Here is a 23,372-nt window from a genome sequence, read left to right as displayed (position 1 = left end):
ACGTGCATGTGCATAAAACCGCTATTACAACATTTAGATTACAGTGCACATTTCATTGCGTGTATTGGTTGTTTCTACTCATACAGAAACTTTCTGTATCTCAGTCACTAACGAAACCCACGGAAGAGTGATAGAGAGCCCGCGCAGACAGAGAGCGGTCTGGAGTTCCGAGTTCTGCCAGGCGTGGCTCACTCCCCCCCGCAGGTTGCTCACCTTGTCGTGGTGGAGGGGCTTAGTAACCGTGGCTTGGTCACCCACGGTGAAGCGAAGAGGCAACCAGGGCCGGCCTGTTTGAGGTGCGGGTTGGCCCGAGGAGGACGCTCCAAGTGGGCTTGTTAAGCCCGCTTGTGACGCGTTGGAGGTGGACCGTCGAGGAAGAGGAGTGTCGGTATTGAGGTGAGCCGTTCTCCCTATCTTCGGCGGCCGAGGTGGGATCGCAGGGGAAGAGGCGTGATGGTATTACGATACGCCACTCTCCCTATCCCCTGCGAACTTGGCGGGGCCGTTCCGCTGTAGCGGCGTTGGTGGGGCTGCAGAGGAAGAGGAGTGTCGGTGTTACGATGTGCCGTTCTCCCTATCCTCTGCAGCCGAGTTGTGGTATTGCGGCAGGACCATAGACCTGATCTGTCGCCGGGCGCCGGGGAATTTTCTGGCGTCCGTGGCTTCCTTGTGGCGGGCTCGGGGGGGTCCGCTACAGTGCAGAACGGAGGCCGAGGAGGAAGGCGCGTCGAACCATCTGGCGCGCCTAACGTGAAGGGCCTTCGGACATTCGCGAAGGAGCCGCTCGTAGGCGGCTGCCGCCGGTGGGGTCGCGGATGAGCACGCAAGCGTTCCCGTAACCCCACCAATAGGGCGGCGAGGCGGCATATGGGGGGTTTTTAGTGGGTATACCGTGGGCCTCATTAGCCTAGACGGGAGTCCCACATAACCACTCGGGTCACCCCTCGCACCCGTGTGGTATGCGGAATGCATTTTCCCCCCTAATAAAAAAAAAGGCGTGGCTCACTCCGCGATTTCATCGCTTTGCTACAGGTAGCTAAAAGTACATCCGTTCCGCCCCAATTTTGGGGAAAGCCATAAGCCGCGCGTGGCGCTGTCGCCACCTAGCGGCCATATCTGTGCTGATCGTAACAGACGCGTTTTGTTAGAGAGTGAGTCTCTGTACTTAGTACTATTATTTATTCTGTGGTTCTGCGTTCTTTCGAATGTACTTGAGTCTTTACGATAACGCACACAGCAGGCGGTAACAACATTGTGCGTTATCGTAAAGACTCACGTACATTCGAAAGAACGCAGAACTTGGAACTCCAGACCGCTCTCTGTCTGCGCCGGCTCTTAATTACTAAGCTTTTTATCTCAAATACCTACGCCTGTCGTATATTTATTATATTATAGTTAATCCATTCCTGTCTTTTTCGCTGTTAGTATCCTGTCTTCTCCGCTTAAGTTTATTTTTTAAGTACATTTTATGTGTTGTATTCAGCTTTAGGTATGTATGAGTTTAATTTTTCTGTCTAATAATTTCGAGGCGCGAGGCAGGCGTCAATGTAACTTAATTCCCACAGGTCTGTACAGAAAACAATGTAAAATGAACTTCCGGCTCCCTTACTACGGATATGTATGTATGTATGTATAAACTCTTTATTGTACAAAACACAAATTTATGGCACAGGATATAGGCAGTACAAAGGCGAACTTATCCCTTTAAGGGATTTCTTCCAGTTAACCTTGTATATGTGTGGTGGTATCAACCTTTCATAAGTGCGTGCTAATAAATCGTGGGTCCAAACCTCGGTTGTGCCGTGTAGAGCTAAATAAATCATTCTAGAAAAAAAATCTGGATCCTTATCATACACATTATCGTAGATTTTTTGTCGATGTTTCATTTGGTAAATACTAAAAGTTTATTTATTTACTTCCTATTTGGTATAGCAAGACAGATGAACTTCGCTTTGTCTTATAACTGTTTCAAATATTCTAAATATGTAAATATACTAAATATATGGTAAACCCTATTACCACATACAGTTATACAAATAACACGGTTCAGTGCAAGACTACCTCACAGTGCTACTCTCTTTTTCATTTAATATTTTAATGTTTTTATATCAAATAGCCAACATCGAGCCTATTTGGTGTATATATCGAAAAAACAGTGCATCCAAAAAATACGGAACTATGCCTATTCAAGCTATATATTATAGTTAGTTCGTTATACAAATAGGGTGAACTACCCAATGATTTTCCCTTTATAGTAAAACTCTGGCCCATATTTGTCAAAAATTGCCACTTCTAAGTACCTCAAAATAAGTTTGAAGGGGCCAGTCATTGAAGGGGAACTGACATTAGTATAGTTTACCCTAATTAAACTCTTACGGTAAAAGCGGACGAATATAGGAAATGTTATGTAACTAACATCCACAACTTTTCATTCTGAATATTATAGAATAACATGTCAAATTTAAAATTTAAAATCCCCCAACGCTTGGTTTTATTAACAAGTAAACCGATTTAAAAAAATATGTCTAAGAACCATCTAGAAATCTGCTTTCAAATAAAAAATGCATCCAAATCGGTTTACGGGTTTAAATGCTTCGGTGCCACTTTCGGTTCTTTTTGCGTTGGGGGCTTAAAAATAATATTACCAATAAATAAAACCCACAATAAAAATAGGTCAGTCAGTTTTGTCGATACTAAAAGAAAAAAAAAAACAACCAAAAATACAGTGTCAAAGTTTATTGAAAAACTTACTGCATAAAAACATTTTAACTTAGCATCAGATCTAAGCGTTGTACTTATAAAATAAATTCTTGAGTTGTTTGCACAAATAAATGGCAATTATTATAAAATTAATTAGTTTATAAAACGTCACATGTATAAAAATCCCAGTTTTTGTTCAGTAGTTAAAATTAATAATTATTTCACAAGACAATGTATTGACTAATAAAAATTAATTAATATTATATAAAATAAGAACTCTAATTAAAAACATTTTTTGTCCAAACACCCAAGTAATCAATTTTCTTCATAAGAAAATATGACGATTGTGACTTACTTACGTTAATATTTTTCTTCAATAAGTTATTTAAAAATAAAAATTCATTTCTAACCACTTTGATTTCTGGAATGGAAAGTGTTAGATACCTTTCGTCTTTTAAATAAAATTATTAAAGATAATTTCAAAATGTAAACAAAATATTAGGCAGTGGATCATAAAATGCGTTTTTTGAATCATAAAAGCACAAAGGTTACTAAATATTTATATAAAAATAACATAAGTTATTAACAAATGCGTTCGGAATAATTTGAAATGATTACATTATTATATTAATTAGTATCAAGGTATCACTTAATAATTTTATTGAAACGGCGAATGGTGAAATAAAAAAGCATCTACCTTCTGCACCATAGAGTCAAAAATATAATAACAGACATCTTATACTCTACTAGACAACTCTATGATAAAACAGGAGTTCTAAAATGATCTAGTACAATATAAGACAATCCGAAGCACTTATCCACATCCGACACTAGAACAATTACACATACTAACCCCATAAATACTTAACTAATTATTTATTTATATAGTTCCCATCCACGTAAGGTTCCGTTCAAAATTTTAATTTATAATTTAAAGGAACCGGAACGTTGACGAAAACGTACAGATGCAATGTAGGTGCCGTCTCAATTTTTTTTACTTTTTTGATTTTAGTGACCATGACTGCGCATTTGATCAATCAAAAGCAATTCATAAATCAAAGCAATCAGCGCATTGTTAATTTAAATCATGACTTTTGAGCTTAATTACTTTTGGGAAAAGTTAATTAATTATAGACTGCACTCTACAACGCTACCTTGTTACATTCCATTTAATATTACCTGGCGTGCTTTTAGAATATCAGCTACAAATATATGTTAACAAATAATAATTTATTAATTTAGGGACTCATTGCTAGAAAATATTGATTTCTACAGTGCGCGTACCATTTATCAAATACGTATTACACTTTAAAACTTTGCTAATGTACTCTTTTTTAATTTTTTATTTCATAAACAATTACATTTTGCTAATATGCTATTCTAATCTAACGGTGCATTTGTATCAAGTTTCTATGCGGAAGGGGACGTTGAAATATTGTACATGACGGTAATGTACCGCCTCATACTAAACGTACCCTCCCAGTTTACTAATTGAAGCACGTCAGGTAACCTGATAGGATCATGGACCTTAGTTGAGCGGCGACATGTAGGTGATGTCGTCCCAGGGGTGGCGGTATAGGGGCTGCTTCATGCGCTTCTGGTCGAGGTAGTGGCCGATGAGGCCGATGGAGCGGCCGAGCACGAACAGCGCGTTGATCGTGCCCATCTGGATGTAGTTGTTGCCTTCCTCGCTGGAACAGGCAGTAATATTAGTCTTATGTCATCTTATACCTTTAAACCAGCGGTCGGCAACCTTTTAGCAGCCAAGGGCCACATAGTAGTTAACGAAGTTGACGCGGGCCGCTTTTTGTTTGACAGTCGTTTGTCAATATTACATACAAAATAGCCAGGGAGGCGGGCCGCAAGTGGCAGGTTCACGGGCCGCGGGTCGCCGGCCGCTACTTTAAACGAACAATTCTGGTATACGGCTCTAACGATTTCGATGAAATTTGCTATATGGGGGTTTTCGGGGGCGAAAAGTTGATTTAGCTAGATCTGGGAAAACACGGATTTTTGAGTTTTTTATGTTTTCCGAGTAAAGCTCGGTCTCCCAGATATTATATATTTAAAGGGGTCACTCACGGTTCACGGTCGTTTGAGCTTATGTAAGTATCGCAAGTCTAAATTATCTAAAGTAATGCTAGGTTACAGAAAAGAAATACATGAATGTAAATCCTCTATCCTACACTTTTCCTTTTGCTACATTTGGCAACATATTCTATATTTTTACAAGCCGCGTAGCAAGCAATAAGGTAGGGTTTACTGTGTTAATTAATCTCATGCTCACAGTATAATAGTAACGTTTATTTTCGCAAAGGTCTTTACAGTTTGGTGCCGTGACCAGGATATGAACACGGTCTACACGAGGTCTCCGTGAGCTAGGAAAGCCCGCTAGGAGAGTCGTGTTTGTTTCAAAAGCGCGCTAGGAGAGCCCTGATTGCCCGCACCCGCGATCAGGGCACCTCCCATTTCTCGACTTAATACACAGCACAGACAAGACATCATCCAGACTGAGCATAGTAGCGCTACCCCCTCTGCCACAAATATACGGTAGTTTTACTCCATTTTCGAGTCAAAGTGTCTTTGTGTGACGTCCGTGTCTTTGAACGGACCAATCACGGCACGGGACTCGCTCACCTCGTGCCCCGCACCCCAGTATTTTTGGCAGCATCGGTTTGATAAAATAATTGCTCTAAACTCCGTCATAACTGTACTCACGTAGTGAACAGGTTGGTGTGTCTAAACAGGTCGACCATAGCGGCAGCGATGATGCCGTCTACGTTGAGGATGAGGTTGGGCTTCTTGCGCGTGGTGACGGCCTCCACGTCGAGCGCGTAGCGCGTCACGGGCCACGCGGGCCACCGCGCCGTCACGTACGCCTTCAGCTCGCGGACTCGCGAGTCGGGGTTGTTGATCGATTTTACTCTGGAATTTGAAGGTTTTGTTAATACTAATTGAATAAAAAAAATGAATGCTTAGATATTGCACTGGAAAATTCAGACTGCAATAATAGGCTAGATGACAAATTTCTAATTGATGGTATCAATCAATCAGGTTTGTTTTTAGGATCAAATGTCTATATGTATGGGAAATGATAGTTAAAGTCTGACAGTCGCACTTCACTCGCGAAACGCCACTAACAAAACGATAAGTGACCGTAACGTCAAGGTCACTGAGAGTCCATCTTGAATTATGAACAAAATAAGAAAATTGCGTTTTTGTCGGTGAAATATTGCGTTTATGTATATAGTTGCGATACAATCTTTATTTGGATAAAATGTGAGGAATCGAATGGTATCCTTACTTATTTCGTTATTTGAAGTTAAAAAAAAATGAAACTTTCTGGTGCTGTATTATTTCCATATTTTTTTTGATATCCACATTGTTGTGATAATCTACTAATTTGCTATCTATTTTACTAGATTTTTGTTATAAAATTCAACATGTGTCATCATCCCTATTGTAGAGAACGTTTAGAGGTAGTTCTTTATCGTGCACGAGCAGTTAACCTTTTCGGATGGTAGCTATAAGGGTCTCCCCATACTTATCGACGCGGATTCGGCGAAAGCCGATAGTAAACAGCATAAACAGGTAAGGTTCGGTTCGGCTCCGTTCGGCCGTCGACGGCCGACGCGTCGGCGTCTTTTTCGCTCTTATTGCGTGGACATAAAGTTTCATTTCTATTGGCATTGCCGATTCCGCGTCGATAAGTTTGGGGAGACCCTAAGAGACCAGTTTACCTATGGCCGATGCCCATGATGAGCTCGCCCTTGGCCCGCTTCTCGTTGACGAACTCCTGCGGGTGCTGGCCCTTGTCGTACGCCGCGCAGAAGTCGATCGCGGCGCGGTCCAACGCGCCCCCGAAACGGTCACCCTGGAATAAACAAGTTTATTAGCTACTAGCGACCCGCCCCGGCTTGCACGGGTTAACAAATTATACAAAAACCTTCCTCTTGAATCACTCTATCTATTTAAAAAACCCGCATCAAAATCAGTTGCGTAGCTTTAAAGAGACAGACAGACAGCCGGAAGCGACTTTGTTTTATACTATGTAGTGATTTGGCTTCCAGGAGATCTATTTAAGGTTGGTAACTTGTTATCAGCATCTAGAACAATAGTTAACTTCAAACCGTAATATTGATAGATAAATGGCTACGGCAAAAGTTCGAGTCCTATGTATAGCGTCAAAATATAAAGTAAAAAATGTAAGTGATTACTGAACGAAACTGCGGGCCGTCTGTCAGATAAATGATAATCTACAGGGCGTTGAGAAGGGTTTGCTGATGTCTACAGTTAGGGGGGAACTCCTGGTTAACAGTTTCGTTGCGTGTTCCATTTTCGAAAACTTTTGGCTGTAAACAATTATTTCATGACACGACAGGCGTGCCTTACGCCATAGAATATGATGGCACGCCTGTCGTGTCATTCGCCACACGTTAAAAACATGGTGTACTGCCATCTCGCCGAAATATTTTTCGCCTAATTTCACTTCCCAACCAACTTATTGCAGTACTTTTAGTTGGCAAACCAATGCTTAGCGTATTATTATTTAGCATAATTTTTATTTGATCACAATTTTATTTAGTAGATGTTCATTTTACCACGATTTATTTAGAAAAATAGTCACTAAGCAAATGTTTTATTATACCTAACTATTTATTGTTAAATAACGTTTGCCCAAATTGAAACTTCGCATACTTTTTATTTGAGCACAATTATATTTAGCAGATGTTCATTTTACCAAAATTCATTAAGACAAAAAGTAATTCGGTATTCAGAAATTCGATCTTTTGTAAACTCGGAATAATGAAATTCGTCATTTTCAAAATAAAACTCAAACGCACTTTTTTAAGTCTAACTAACCAAAATCCGAATCGGAGCACCCCACTATCCACGTGGTCTTGTCTGTCCTACCCCTAGAGTGTATATGTCACCGTAAAATTGTAAACACTCGTCATATTATAATATCGCTAGTTACATTATAAACTGACGGTAGGGAGATTATAATCTAACCTAACCTAACCTACGTTACATTATAAACTAACTGGTTCACAATCTTACGGTGACATAAAAAAAAGCCGGAGGCGCGGAGGGGAAGCAGCCCTCGCCCTCGCCCGCCGTAACAAAGCGCAGAGCATTTGTGCCTGCGCTTTGTTACGCAAGGGCGAAGGGGCTGCTTGGCCCGTAGCGCCGGAGCAGATGCGGAGCACAGAAGGCTTAATTTCGTTGCGTATCACATTAACACACATCAACTGACTGATTGAAATGGTTATGGAATGTAGTAAACAAAATTACTACCTCCATCATTGAACTGCACATCTCGAAAAACTACCTACATAACGAAATAAAATGCTACTGTAATTTGTAGCATGAGTACTACATTATTAGGGTATTTTAGTAGTATGCATTACAATATTAGGCGAAAAATAATCAATACATTCGACATAACAATAAAATACATTTTGAAACATGACCAACTAAATATTTTGCCATACAATAATATTGTAAATAATCATTTGCGACTTGTTATATATGCGAAACATTGGTTTGCCATCTGATAGTTTTGCCAAATGATACTATGGGAAAAATAGTTTGGAAAGTGATAATTTGCCATACAATTTTCGGCCACATATTAGTAAACCTAAAAACATTGATGGCACGCCTGTCGTGCCATCCGCACCGAATCGGCTAATAATCTTATGTGACGACCAGGACTCGAGGGGGCTACAGAACACTCACGATGGTCAGCAGGCCGCTCACGACGGAGGAGATGAGGTCCTTGCCGGCGCGGGCCGTGACCATGGTGTTGTGCGCGCCGGACACGGCGGGCCCGTGGTCGGCCGTCACGACCAGGACTCGAGGGGGCTACAGAACACTCACGATGGTCAGCAGGCCGCTCACGACGGAGGAGATGAGGTCCTTGCCGGCGCGGGCCGTGACCATGGTGTTGTGCGCGCCGGACACGGCGGGCCCGTGGTCGGCCGTCACGACCAGGACTCGAGGGGGCTACAGAACACTCACGATGGTCAGCAGGCCGCTCACGACGGAGGAGATGAGGTCCTTGCCGGCGCGGGCCGTGACCATGGTGTTGTGCGCGCCGGACACGGCGGGCCCGTGGTCGGCCGTCACGATCAGCACCAGCTCGAAGAACTTGCACGCCCAGTCGGGCAGCTCGCGCTGGAACCTGCCACAAAACAACGATACGATAGTGGGCATTACATTATACAATTTGCAGAGCGCTAGCTGAGTTAGCGCACTAATTTAGTATAGTGTAAAGGCAGCTAGCCAGTTAGTGACCCAATCTAGTGCGATCGCATCTGCTCTGCCGCACTAGCGCTAACTAGCGCACTTGAACGCATAGTGTAAATGGTTTTAGCGCGCTTAGCGCTTACTGTGCAAGGTCAGTTGTCGGCACGCCACCGACGCACTCGAACGTATGCATGTTTTATTTATTGTATTTCAGTTCAAAATGACGCAGCCATAGACTAGGGAACAGGAAGTACTGCTAAATATGATTGAACTTTATAAAGACATGCCATTTTTATAGGATAAAAAACATAATGATTACAATTAAAGATTTTTATTCGTGAAAATTGAACTAGACAACAGTGTTAAAACAATGCCAACTTTTTGATGTTTTGATGGTGCCATGATATACTAGCTCTGTTCGGAAGATGAGGTTCGATTCGAACGATGATCACTGCCGAAATGAAAATAAGACACTAACTAGCGTAGCTAGCTAGTGTAGTGTAATGAATAAGCTCTTTTTTATCTCACCTAGCGACACTAAATTAGCGCTCTGCAAATTGTATAATGTAATGCCCGCTTAAGTTGCGTCCTAAATCTTCGCCTGAATCCTGATACACCGCGAAAGCCCTAATCACCGTCATTGCGTAGTAGTAGTACCTACAACAGGGTATTTTCCTGTATTTAAAATAAATTATTTCACATAAAGCACCAGATAATTATTAGAAAAACATAGATTTTTTAAGCACAAGTCTTATTTAATAAATTGGATAGAAATATAAAAAGTAGGTAAGTTGACCGTGACGTCACGATGTAATGTTTCTGATACTGATACTGATACTAGGGGTAACTCCAGCCAGCAGATCCTGCAGCAAGGACTAGGAAGAGGAGACTACAGGGGGGAGGCGAAGTTGAGGCAAATAGCCCTGTAAGCTCGTATGACTCTGCTGATTCAACCTAAGCGGCATCGAGTCAGTGGAGGTGTCAGCGTCACCTCACACCGGCTAAACCGTCACGATGTAATGTTTCATATAAATTCCATATTAGCAAATCGTTTTGACAGTTCTAAAAAAAGAAACTGATTTGACTAGTAGGAAAATACCCTATTACAAGCTCGCGAACAAATTCAGATCATGATCACACCAACATCGTCACATTTTCAAATAGGTAAGTCTTATGGTGATTGAGCCAAATTATTTCAAGGCTACTTGAAGGAGCTAATAAACCCTTAAATGCTTCATGGTTGTAATAAAAAATAGAGTATTTGATCTTCAACTGTCAATTTCAAGGCTCGGTTTTTATTAGCACTTAGCACTTATACTGAATTAAATTACGCATCATAAAATTTGGGAGCTTTTGCTAAGGTTGGTATTCCACCTGTCCAATTTCTTGGTCTAATGTGTATTTGCGTCTCACATTTTGCCTAACGAGAGAGTGAGACGTAATAGCATTGGACCAAGAAATTCGACAGGTGGAATATCATCCTTAACCTTATACACTTGGAACCATGGGCAACTTTAGTGTAATTCCCCTTTATTTGCGCAAACTCGCAATCAATCCCTCATACTCACCACAGCAAGCTGATGGTGCCTCCAACCCCGAGCTGCTTCTCCAAGACCTGGCTGATGGGCATCCCGCAGTACGTGAGGTCCTGCTGATGGGACCAGTTCCTGACACTCACCACAGCAAGCTGATGGTGCCTCCGACTCCGAGCTGCCTCTCCAAGACCTGACTGATGGACATCCCGCAGTATGTGAGCTCCTGCTGATGGGACCAGTTCCTGACACTCACCACAGCAAGCTGATGGTGCCTCCCACCCCGAGCTGCTTCTCCAGGACCCGGCTGATGGACATCCCGCAGTACGTGAGCTCCTGCTGATGGAACCAGTTCCTGACACTCACCACAGCAAGCTGATGGTGCCTCCCACCCCGAGCTGCTTCTCCAGGACCTGGCTGATGGGCATCCCGCAGTACGTGAGCTCCTGGCCGCGCTCGTCGCAGATGGTGCTGATGAACGCCGCCGGCTTGCGGATCAGACCCAGTTTCTGGAGACATACGAGGAATTATAAATTATGAATTTTAATGGTTTATCATATATCCCGTTTGGGTGTTCTAGGTTGTAATAATATATGAAGTGACATTTTAGACGTAAGTTATTATTTTGACGGTTCAAGGGGATAACCATCAAATCAATATTTTAATGAATAGGCTACATTCCTACTAGTCAAATCAGCTTCTTTTTTAGAACTGTCAAAACGATTTGCTAATATGGAATTTATATGAAAACGAATGTAGGACGTCACGGTAAACTCACCTACTTTTTATATTTCAATCCGATTTATTAAATACAAATTGTGTTTAAAAATAGCTGCTGTCTATGTTTTTCTAATAATTATCTGGTGCTTTATTTCGTGCACGGTTTGAAATAATTTATTTTAAGTACAGGAAACATCCCTATTGTTGATTGATAATTCATAAACCTTATCACAAAAGATACAAGGCTACCGGTGGTCTGCTATTAGGGTGACATAAAGGAACAGGCTGTAATCCCGCTAAAAGATGTAAATTTTCCATAATAACTTGCATCCACGCTATCAATATTATGCTTAGTGTATTCGCTCCGTGCATGACTGTGGCGCCGCCCTAGTGGCTGTGGGTCCTATTGCTTATTTGACAGTTGGCAGCTGCCAAATAGTATGAAGATGTCGTCCCATGAAAGTTCATATTTTCAGCCAACTTTGCACGTAGGCAATAAAGCAACTCTCCCTCGCCCAGTCGTAATCCATGGGCAGCCTGTGCACACCGGATGCGTGTGCGTAGACGTGAACGTGCACGTTGTAATATACAGATCCGTATGAGAGACGGCACTCTGCTTGCGTGTTCGTGCACTCCATCATTTTAACGCACGCGCACGTCTACTCACTACTCACACAGCCTGTGTGCTCTGGCATTTAATGATATATGTTTAATGATATATGTAAGATTTAGATGGCCACTCATTTAGATGGTATTTAAATCAATAAAAAAAAATTCAATGACATTACATGAAAAACTGTTACATGTAATGTCATTGAGTTTTTCTTTATTGATTTAAATGCCATCTAGTGAGTTTCGCTCTAACTGGTATTAATATAACTCGAGTACTAACAGTGATGTTCTTAGGGGTTTCAAGTAATTAACACTAACGCTATATGGCGTTAACCTCAATTATACATAGTGCATTTTGCACTAGTCATTGAGTTTTCACTTTTGCCGGCACTCCCTGAGTGCAACCCGTTGTTTTTTTTAAATAGAGTGATTCAACAGGAAGGTTTATGTATAATTTGTTAACCCGTGCGAAGCCGGGACCCTCACCCTCGCCCAGTCGTAGTCCATGGGCACCTTCGGAGGCTCCTCCTCCTCCTTAACAATAATCTTGCCCGCCTGCACCAGCTTCTGGTACACCTGCCGGACAGCGGTGCCCAAACTGTCGAAGCTCTCAGGCACGGTCACGCCGAACGACTTGAGGCCCTGGTTCTTGGCGAACGCCTTCTCGAGGGCGGAGCCGGCGAGGGAACCGGCGTGACCGAATTGGACCTCCGAGGTGAACATGTCTGGGAAAATAAGTCACAGATTTAATCTTTTGTCAAAAGATGGCAGTAAATGTACTGGGGCTACATAATTTAGTTTGACAATCCGGCTCTATTTTAAATTCTCTTTGCACTAAATTAAAACTTTATTTAATAAAAAAAGCGCTGGTAGCCTAGCGGTAAGAGCGTGCAAACCGGAGGTCGCGGGTTCGAACCCCGGCTCGTACCAATGAGTTTTTCGGAACTTATGTACGAAATATCATTTGATATTTACCAGTCGCTTTTCGGTGAAGGAAAACATCGTGAGGAAACCGGACTAATCCCAATACAGGCCTAGTTTACCCTCTGGGTTGGAAGGTCAGATAGCAGTCGCTTTCGTAAAAATCAGTGCCCACGCCAATTACTGCGATTAGTTGCCAAGCGGACCCCGGGCTCCCGGCCGTGGCAAAATGCCGCGACAACGCGAGGAAGATGATGATGACTAAATTAAACTTTATTGCACATAAGTATCAGAAGTGGGTTTGCTTGTTTACCTGAGCAGGTGCCGATGCACCAGGCGACCATAGGTTTCTTGATCCGGCCCTCCTTGATGGCGCGGCACACGTGGTACTCCTCCACGCCACCCACTTCTCCGAGCAGTACTAGCATCTTCACGTTGGGGTCGGCTTCGAATCTGTCGAAAAGTTACAAATTGTCAAAAACGTTCGGAAAAACTGGCGTCTTTTCTGCGGACGTTACAAAAGTTAACGAAACATTAACATACAACTTTTAAAAAAGGTGTTAAACGGGCCCACTGATTAACAGTCCGCCGGACGATATCGGCCTGTCAGTTAGAACAAAAAGTTTACAGCTCCGAACAATCGACAGGCCGATATCGTCCGGCGGACTGTTAGTCAGTGGGCCCCTTAAGTTAACATGCCTATAAGGATAAAGGAAGAAAATTAGGCTGTTGTCTACTGAAAAAAGGCATAACCTAAACTCATATTAAAAGAGTTTTTGACCGAAATGATATTCTATTGGTCCGGGCGATGAGAGGTTTTACACTTTTGGAACAGAGGTCTAATTTTTGACTCGAGGGCCACCGCCTTACTCCGTTTCCTTATCACGAGCCGGATTGTATTGAATTTGGCTCTTTTCGTATACCAAATTAGCAGGGTCGTAATTTGGATGCCCTTGTAGAGAGGAAGAACATAGAAAACTGTACTATTTATGGGTTGTTGAGCAGCAGATGGTCGATGAAGGTGGTGCCAGGGTAGCGGTCTCCTCCGATAGCAACTCCCTCGCAGACGCCATCAGCCTCTTTGGAGATGATGTTGTTTAGCTCGTTGCTCATGCCAGAGCGAGATAGGTAGACCAGTGTTCAGGGGCAGGTTGTGACGGGGGCAGGTTGTGACAGTAGTTACCTCAGCAGGTGGTCGATGAAGGTGGTGCCAGGGTAGCGGTCTCCTCCGATAGCAACTCCCTCGCAGACGCCATCAGCCTCTTTGGAGATGATGTTGTTTAGCTCGTTGCTCATGCCAGAGCGAGATAGGTAGACCAGTGTTCAGGGGCAGGTTGTGACGGGGGCAGGTTGTGACAGTAGTTACCTCAGCAGGTGGTCGATGAAGGTGGTGCCAGGGTAGCGGTCTCCTCCGATAGCAACTCCCTCGCAGACGCCATCAGCCTCTTTGGAGATGATGTTGTTCAGCTCGTTGCTCATGCCAGAGCGAGATACGTAGCCCAGTGTTCAGGGGCAGGTTGTAACGGGGCAGGTTGTGACAGTAGTTACCTCAGCAGGTGGTCGATGAAGGTGGTGCCAGGGTAGCGGTCTCCTCCGATAGCAACTCCCTCGCAGACGCCGTCAGCCTCTTTAGAGATGATGTTGTTCAGCTCGTTGCTCATGCCAGAGCGAGATACGTAGCCCAGTGTTCAGGGGCAGGTTGTAACGGGGCAGGTTGTGACAGTAGTTACCTCAGCAGGTGGTCGATGAAGGTGGTGCCAGGGTAGCGGTCTCCTCCGATAGCAACTCCCTCGCAGACGCCGTCAGCCTCTTTAGAGATGATGTTGTTCAGCTCGTTGCTCATGCCAGAGCGAGATACGTAGCCCAGTGTTCAGGGGCAGGTTGTGACGGGGGCAGGTTGTGACAGTAGTTACCTCAGCAGGTGGTCGATGAAGGTGGTGCCAGGGTAGCGGTCTCCCCCGATAGCAACTCCCTCGCAGACGCCATCAGCCTCTTTAGAGATGATGTTGTTTAGCTCGTTGCTCATGCCGCCTGAACGGGACACGTAGGCCACACTGCAACAAAGTTATACATTAATATGTGTGGCCAGTGGTGAGACACTCCTGACTTCGGGCAAACTCGGCTCCGTTCGGCTCAGCATTGCTCCGAGCAATTATTAGGGTTGACACAACTTGACGTCCCTTTGCGTGCACGACCACAGATAAGATAATCACTTGAATTTTGACAACCCTAAATAACCGAAAGAGATGCCATAAGTTAGAAAGGGATGTCATGACTCGACCCTGAATCGCTGTCAAACTTCGGTTTTGTAGGAAGTGTCCTTTCTGTAAAGTAGTACTATTACTTATTCTGTGGTGTGGTTTACATCAGCGGTACTTAACCTGCAGCCAGCCGTGTTTATTTAAGTGCCCGCCAGGTGGTCCTGGTATAGCTACATAACCTTGCCATCCGAACGTCAAATTCATCACGCAAGGCAAAACCGTCTTTGGTGGTCTCAATTGGTTTGTAACAAAAGATCAAATTGCTTTGGCTGACTCTAACCCATAAGTACATTGATTGTTAATGTGATTAAACTATCAACTCTATGTGCACGTGAATAGAATCCAAGTTTGAACGGACCTGCCGGGCCGGTAGAGCTTGCTGTCGACGATGTTGTCGATCATGCCGGCCGTGTTGCCGATCTTGAAGCACCCGGGCTTGATGCCGCCAACGGTGGCCGGGCCGATAATGTTCACCTGTTAACAAGCATATTTCAAAAAACATAGTAATTTCAATCGGGACGAGGGTTTCAAGATCTTATCCACATGGACTCCAGGCATTAGTAAATGTAAGTGTAAACGAATATCGACAGTCGATAAATCGAATATCGTTTGTGGTGTGTGTGGACAGAGTGACATCCCTAGTGCGCAAAACGTTCAAGCTGATAAACAAGACCAAGTGCGGGTAGTTCGAAAAACTCGCGCGGTTAGAAGATGCTGATGTCAACTTAAGCCAGTCTTCTCCGAGACCACGGGGACAACGCCGTCCTCGAAACGTCGGAGGTAAATCTTAAAACTTAGATACGCGATTAAGTCCCGGTGTACAATTTAATAATGTGTAAAAATCGTGAAAGTTTAAATCAGTGTTAAGCATATTTCAAGTCAAGACAGGAACCTAATGCGACGTATAGGTATAGCCTCTAGCTCTACGTCAAACCTTGCCAAGCAAAACGAAATTTTATTTTGTCAACACAAAGTTCAAATTAGAATGGAACAGGAGACCTTTTTATCGGTCTCTGGGCGGATAAAGGATAGGGAGCTGCAAAATTATATGGCCACGTACTTATGAATTAATTAATTTGTGTACAGTCGCCAGCATTTCAGAGCGGCTAAGGTGTTCACAAATATCAGCACAAAGTCTTTATTAGCAAACGATAAAGTGCATGTTGACCAGATGGTGACTGTACGTTATGCACGATGATTAAAACATCCACAAATAGTATACTGTTTTTTCAGTTTTTTAGGGTTCCGTACCCAAAGGGTAAAAAACGGGACCCTATTACTAAGACTTCGCTGTCCGTCCGTCCGTCCGTCTGTCACCAGGCTGTATCTCATGAACCGCGATAGCTAGACAGTTTAAATTTTCACAGATGATGTATTTCTGTTGCCGCTATAACAACAAATACTAAAAACAGAATAAAATAAAGATTTAAGGGGGGCTCCCGTACAACAAACATTATTTTTTTGCTCTATTTTTTATTGATGGTGCGGAACCCTCCGTGCGCGAGTCCGACTCGCACTTGGCCGGTTTTTTATGGGTACTTTCTCTCGTGATTTAACTTCTAGTCAATATATACCTTATTATTATTACTACACTGCGCCTTAAAACAAACTGTCCATTGGGGAAAAAAACTTTGCTCTCGTTTCCACAGGCCGAGGTTAGGCGACCGCTGTTATAGTAATTTGTTTTACAAGGGGGCAATGTTGTTGTTTAACCTCTCGTGCTAATATTGATACCCGAGCAAGGGAAAGATTCGAAAAATGGAATCTTGAGCGTTGCGACAAAAATTTTCACCACACCAATCTGAAGAAAATGTTAGCTGTAAGATATCAAACGAAATCAAATACAAATGAATGTTATTAAATGTTATTAAAAGTCAATTTTACCAGCAAACATATGATAACAATTCAAAATTTGAATTTGATTTACTTTACCACACATGTGAATAAAATGCAACTTTGCTACCAGTTTTTGAACAATCAAGAGAGCCTTTACCAGTTGGTGTGGTGAAAATTATCTTATAATATATTTATCGACTAACACCTAATTAAAGGTTATGGTAAACTTACGCCTCTCGCGTCGGCTAGCTTGATGATCTTCCTGGTCATGTTCTCCGGGATGCCTTCAGCGATGATCACCACCGTGTTGATCTGGGGGTGCTGCATAGCCTGTTCAACAAATAAACTCATATTAGAACATATTAAATTATTTTCAGAAAATATTTTAATTTGTTGTTATTTCAAGTAGAAACACTACCGTAAAATGGGGTGAGTAGGGTCAAAACTGAAATTCATACCTCGATAACATTTTATATGAAAACTGAATGTTCCACCACCAGCGGTCGGCAACCTTTTAGCAGCCAAGGGCCACATAGTAGCTAACGAACTTGACGCGGGCCGCACTTTGTGAATATTTATGACTTTATCAGACATTGTCGTTTGTCAGTATTACATACAAAATAGCCAGGGAGGCTCGCGGGCCGCAAGTGAGAGGTTCGCTGGTGTATATAATAAGTGTTCCCGACGTTTGTATTTTAGTTTTTATTTTATTTTGGGTAGTTCCATTTCATAACTTTGACGTTAAAGAGGAAAACCCACCTCACCCCGTAGTGCCTCGTATTTGGGGTGAGAGGGGTTTTCATACAAAGGTGATTTTGGAAGATTGTTGGATCCATTTTTTTTTATTATGTGTTCCGTTCCACGTCTGAGATCTTCATTGAGAGCGTAACGCCTCCGTTGACCGATAGATGCCGCTAGCGTCTATATAGTCGCTCCGCCGCCTCGCCGTGACGTAGTTCCGCTTCCCTTTCCTGCAAACAGACGCCCGCCCCCCGCCACTCGCCGCCGCTATGTCATTGTTTCGTCGACCGTCCTGACCGATGGTCCGCAAATTTTTTTTTGCGAACATTTTTGCAGCATGGTGCTTTAAAAAATTTCCGATCCAAATTTTGTTCGATTAAATAGCGAGATATAGCCAGAGATCGCCACTACTAGTCTTTTGGCGGTCTCGGGATCGATCTTCCAACGGTGCTTTTCGATTCTACCCACTTTTTTCTTGCTAAATTATTTTTTACATGCCATGCTGCTAAAATCGTTACCGTTAACTCGCATTTTCGAGAGTGAAGTAGGAAGTGCGTCAACAAGTGGTTTCAAGTGTCGTTTGTTACAACGCGTGGTAACGTAAGTCGCTCCGCATCGGAGAGGAACGTGCGTCATCGTGCCTGCCGCGGGGAGCGGGGCCGGCCCGGCGCCCCGCGCGGTGTGGTGCCGGGGCCGCGCTGCAATAGGATAGGTTTGGATTGTCTCAAACCATCTGGTAAGCCAGTTTAATGATATTCTAGCTGTATTTGGCGTTCGGAAGCGCATTGTGAATGCCTACTTGGACGCTAAAGCCCCGGTTCTCGTCCGATTACCGCAGGTGTCGGCCGAGGTCGGTGCTCGTGCTCGGAGCCCGGGAGTATTACCTCGTGTTGTTAGTTTCCGACGCGACAGTTCGTGTCGTTCAAGCGTCGGCGCCGTCGACTTTCTCTTGTCGTCCGAGGTGACTCCGAGACGCCGCGACGCTGCGGGCCGGCGCCCGAAGTGTCGCGGCGCAGGTGCATCTCGACTGCTTAACGCTTCCGGTCCGCGGGACTCCGAGAGTCGTCACGCGCCCACTCCTGTTGGTACGGTCGCGGCGCGGGTGGATCGCGGACCTCTCGGTCCCGTCCTGGCGCCAAGGTGAAGGCGGACCGGACCACGGGGAGCACGCTACTGCATCTCGACTGCTTAAAGTGGAAGGAAGGTAAGTTACGTGGAAGCCCCTCTGTGGAAACACTACGAGTACAGCGGCGGGGCCGTTCGCCGCGCCGGTTGCCATCTATCAAGGCGTCGGGCAACAGTGTCGCCGTGATGTTGCGTGCAACTACGCCACCATGGTGGCGCCAGTCGCCACGCGCACGCCTCCCCCCCTGTGCCGGCGAAAGACGCTACGGTGGCGCTGCCCGCCACGCGCATCGGCGCCTCCTGAGCCGGCAACGTCCATCACGCGCATCGGCGCGATGGCGCGTCAACCAGCACAGTGGCGGGCCGCCACGATGGCGGCACCCGCCTCACGCGTCGGCGCCTCTCGAGCTAGCCGCCACGATGGCGCCTCTCGCCTCACCAGCGCCTCCTGAGCCAGTGGCGGCCGCCACGATGGCGCCGCCCACCTCACGCTCTGGTGCCACCCGAGCCGGCCGCCACGATGGCGCCTCTCGCCTCACGCACCTGCGAGCCGGTGGCGGGCCGCCACAAGGGTGCCGCCCGCCTCGCGCACCGGCGCCTCTCGAGCTGGCCGCCACGATGGCGCCTCTCGCATCACGCGCCGGCGCCTCCCGAGCTGGCGGTGGCTGCCGCCACGATGGCGCTTCTCGCGTCACGCGCCGGCGCCTCCCAAGCTGTCGGTGGCTGCTGCCACGATGGCGCCTCTCGCGTCACGCGCCGGCGCCTCCCGAGCTGGCGGTGCAGCCACGATGGCGCTTCTCGCGTCACGCGCTGGCGCCTCCCAAGCTGTCGGTGGCTGCCGCCACGATGGCGCCTCTCGCGTCGCACGCCGGCGCCACCCGAACTGGCGGTGGCTGCCGCCACGATGGCGCCTCTCGCGTCACGCGGCGGCGCCTCCCAAGCTGTCGGTGGCTGCCGCCACGATGGCGCCTCTCGCGTCACGCGCCGGCGCCTCCCGAGCTGGCGGTGGCTGCCGCCACGATGGCGCTTCTCGCGTCACGCGCCGGCGCCTCCCGAGCTGTTGGTGGCTGCCGCCACGATGGCGCCTCTCGCGTCACGCGCCGGCGCCTCTGCCGCCACGATGGCGCTTCTCGCGTCACGCGCCGGCGCCTCCCGAGATGTCGGTGGCTGCCGCCACGATGGCGCCTCTCGCGTCACGCGCCGGCGCCTCCTGAGCTGCCGGTGGCTGCCGCCACGATGGCGCCTCTCGCGTCACGCGCCGGCGCCTCCTGAGCTGCCGGTGGCTGCCGCCACGATGGCGCCTCTCGCGTCGCGCGCCGGCGCCTCCTGAGCTGGCGGTGGCTGCCGCCACGATGGCGCTTCTCGCGTCACGCGCCGGCGCCTCCCGAGCTGTTGGTGGCTGCCGCCACGATGGCGCCACCCGAGCTGTCGGTGGCTGCCGCCACGATGGCGCCTCGCGTCACGCGCCGGCGCCTCCCGAGCTGGCGGGGCTGCCGCCACGATGGCGCCTCTCGCGTCACGCGCCGGCGCCTCCCGAGATGTTGGTGGCTGCCGCCACGATGGCGCCACCTGAGCTGGCGGTGGCTGCCGCCACGATGGCGCCTCTCGCGTCACGCGCCGGCGCCTTCCGAGCGGCGGCGGTTGCCATGATAGCGCCGGCAATTTCGTCGATGCTGCAAGTACGACGCTGTCGTCCTTTGCAATGGCACCCATGTTCTGTTCGTAAGAAAACTTACCTGTTGCCGTTCCCAATGATATCGCCAGCGGCCGCGTCGATGCAGCCCTCCAAGCCGACGCCGGCCGGGCGCCACGCCGCCGCCGTCCGGCGCCACGTGTACCACGGTACCAGTTTTCCCTGTCCACATGGCCCCATTGAGGTACGCAGGCGCTTATAGCTATGGTGCAACAGCACGAGCAGACCGCTAAACTCTCGCTTTCGGTTAAGGATTCCTCCGTCGCCAAGGCGACGGCAGACAAGGTCCCGTGTGCTCCGCTCAAAACCGAGGTTGAAGGCATTGAAAAGGTTTGCAGTGTTCACATAATTATCTCTCTGCTTGCCCGCGCTCTCCAGCTTAAGTTCCGTCTTACAAAGACGAACTCGTTCGCCAAGCCCCTAATAAACAAAATGGGACAAATAAACCCGCTGCGCCTGAACGAGCTTGTGTTTCCGGTGCCAAGAGAAAGGGGCCAGGAGGACTCCAGCAGTTTCCATCTGTCTGTCTTCGACTTTATCGAAACAGTTTTGTTAAGCAAAGCGCCAAAATCCATTTTAGACTTGATTTCATCAGTGCGATTTCCTTAAAAGCATGCTACCATGCTCCTATACAAGTTTGACTGAAGGTTTTTCGTTTTCTCAACATACAGACCTGCCTTGCTGCCGAGTTTCTCACAGAAACTATACCCGATGCCTCCTGTTCAGTCTCAAATTCGCAAACGTTCGTTTATGGAGATTGCACCGTCGTAGTCCTCACCTTATACCTGTAGTCCGTTAGTAATGGTAGACAATGTACGAAGTGAGGCCCTTCAAGTGGAGAGTAATCGTTAAGGGGCCGCACCTGCAGCGCTGACGACAGGAGTGTACTACAAACATACAACCGTTACTACGGTTGTCGAAAAAACTGCTGATGCCAGCAGATCGTCTATAGTTCGCGCTGGTTCCTTGCTACTTACCAGGTCGGTATAACCCCCAAAGGATTATCAAAAAGTCACTGCGTCCCCCGAGTGGCAGCTGCGCCCAGAAGCCGCCGAGACTATCTTCGCCTGATACACACACCTTGTTGGTCGGCCTCTCCGCTTTCGAGAGCCCTCGCACTGTACCACGGTATGTCTTAATCGACTCTTTGAAGTGCTACCACGACGCGTTTGGCAGCTGCCGGTGATAGTCTGTTTACTGTGACGGCGTGATGAGGAGAGCTTTCTCGCAGCTGTGGTAAGCTTGCAATTTACTGGCGGTCCTAGTGAACACAACGTCAGACCACCATCCCTTACAAGTCAACGACCTTAAGAATCGAGGCGTAGCTCCTGTCAGATAGGACGCTCCAACACCGAGCCGGCGATAACCGGGTATTTCCGGTTCCGGTACTGGTTGTCTAGAAAACCAGTACCGAGGAGCACTCCCTAGATCGTCCCCTTGTCGAGGTCGCTGTACGCCCACAATGTAGAAATGATCTTCATGGTGCATCAAAAATGAGATCGACTAATACCCAGTGAAGTAGCAAGCTATCTCAGACATCTATTTCTATTCTCCATGTTAGCTTTCAGAATGATACTTGTTCAGAAGCCTGTAACAAGTGCTGTATGTGAACCACTATCGGACACTATGCCTTCTTCCATCGTCATTAATAGCGAGACCCGCGCCTCCCAAACCACCAGCTTGGGACGCGAGAAATCTTATTCAAATTACTTGCCCTAACTTGAATAATCCTACAACGTACCTATATAGAAGAGCTGCCGCACCTTTACTGTTAGCATCAGGCCGCAGGGTCAATGACCTTACCGTAGGCCGTACACTGTAGCCCAGGCAATTACACAGATAACTTTGACGCTATTATTTTGTGTCCGAAATTCGGTTCTAAACCAGATAACGTGTCTCACCGACTGGACTCTCTTAGAAGCTTCGGAATAAAGTATAGACCCAGTAGGCACGTGGGTGGGTGGGTGGCTACGTCAACTTGTGAGAATTACACAAAATGTTAGGGGACACTACGCTTATTTCCTTCAGACACAGTAGTCTCATCCAATCCGGCCTCGCCTACGATTGCTTTCGATGATGTATGACAAATAATAGGCGTGCGGTCAGTATATCGTTTATTGCAAGACTGGTTCTACCCTCCATATCTATACATATACCTAATATGTACCAACACCTCCACCCTTATTCGCTACTAACTAACTTAATACTATTTGGTTCTAAATTCTAAACAGCGGTGAATCGTGGCCGTTAACAATAATACAGCTGTGTACGAGTGACCTTATCTAACGCACACACCGGTGAAAATTGATTTACAAGTTCTTTAAGATTTAGCTATCATATTTGAATGTGTTTATTTTAGGAATACAGTGATATCTTAATATTGATGGCTAAGTACTCAGGGTAAGCGTGCGAATATTCGGCCTGTTAATTACTTACTTTAATTTACTCTGTGATTATTCCGTCTATTACGATAAACCATAAATTTAGATAAAAGGGATAACAAGTAGGTAGTGTTGAACACTCGGACGCTTACATTACCTTATGCAGCTAACAATTAATTTAATACAATCATACAGTATAGAAGGTAGGTGATACTTAATTCTAAAAATATTCCTCAAATCCGAAACGTATAGGAGGTTTAGGTACCCTTTTAGGTGGACACATATTATCACCCATATCGGTTGCAACCTGGGGCTGGTCCACGGCGGCAGCCTGCGGGGAAGCGTCTTTAGTCGCAGCCTCGCTCGCGCTAGCTCTAATCGGCTCCGCTGGTCGTTCCTCTGATTCCAGCTCGCATCTATCTACTTGCGGAACAATTAATGAGCTATTTCTACGCTGGACGGATGATCTAGGCGGTGTACGTACTTCCTCGGTTACCCTTGGGACCCTACGCCTTAGTTGGTCGATGTGTCTATGTACCTCGGTTCCCTTATCACACAATACTTTATAGTCTGTATTACCTAGAATGTCTGAGACCTTTCC

General features: G+C 46.3%; 1 protein-coding gene across 1 annotated transcript in view; it reads right to left on the bottom strand.

Moving 5' to 3' along the window:
- Window positions 1-4,185: 4,185 nt before the first annotated feature.
- The window catches only part of LOC134659683 (ATP-citrate synthase), a 54,777-nt gene continuing 35,590 nt past the window's right edge, over window positions 4,186-23,372 (bottom strand). The window contains exons 15-24 of the mRNA XM_063515368.1: window positions 17,063-17,161; window positions 15,354-15,469; window positions 14,648-14,788; window positions 13,048-13,187; window positions 12,300-12,538; window positions 10,848-10,990; window positions 8,722-8,884; window positions 6,441-6,574; window positions 5,419-5,625; window positions 4,186-4,391 (exon numbers count right to left, since the gene is read on the bottom strand). Of these exons, the coding sequence (XP_063371438.1) occupies window positions 4,229-4,391; window positions 5,419-5,625; window positions 6,441-6,574; window positions 8,722-8,884; window positions 10,848-10,990; window positions 12,300-12,538; window positions 13,048-13,187; window positions 14,648-14,788; window positions 15,354-15,469; window positions 17,063-17,161 (1,545 nt within the window). The 3' untranslated portion in view covers window positions 4,186-4,228. The remainder of the gene's footprint in view (window positions 4,392-5,418; window positions 5,626-6,440; window positions 6,575-8,721; window positions 8,885-10,847; window positions 10,991-12,299; window positions 12,539-13,047; window positions 13,188-14,647; window positions 14,789-15,353; window positions 15,470-17,062; window positions 17,162-23,372) is intronic.

Source organism: Cydia amplana, chromosome 25 (assembly GCF_948474715.1).
Source record: "Cydia amplana chromosome 25, ilCydAmpl1.1, whole genome shotgun sequence".
In the NCBI taxonomy this organism is placed as follows: Eukaryota; Metazoa; Arthropoda; class Insecta; order Lepidoptera; family Tortricidae; genus Cydia; species Cydia amplana.
Note: the sequence above shows the minus strand (reverse complement) of the source record. Positions and strands in the feature narration are given on the sequence as shown.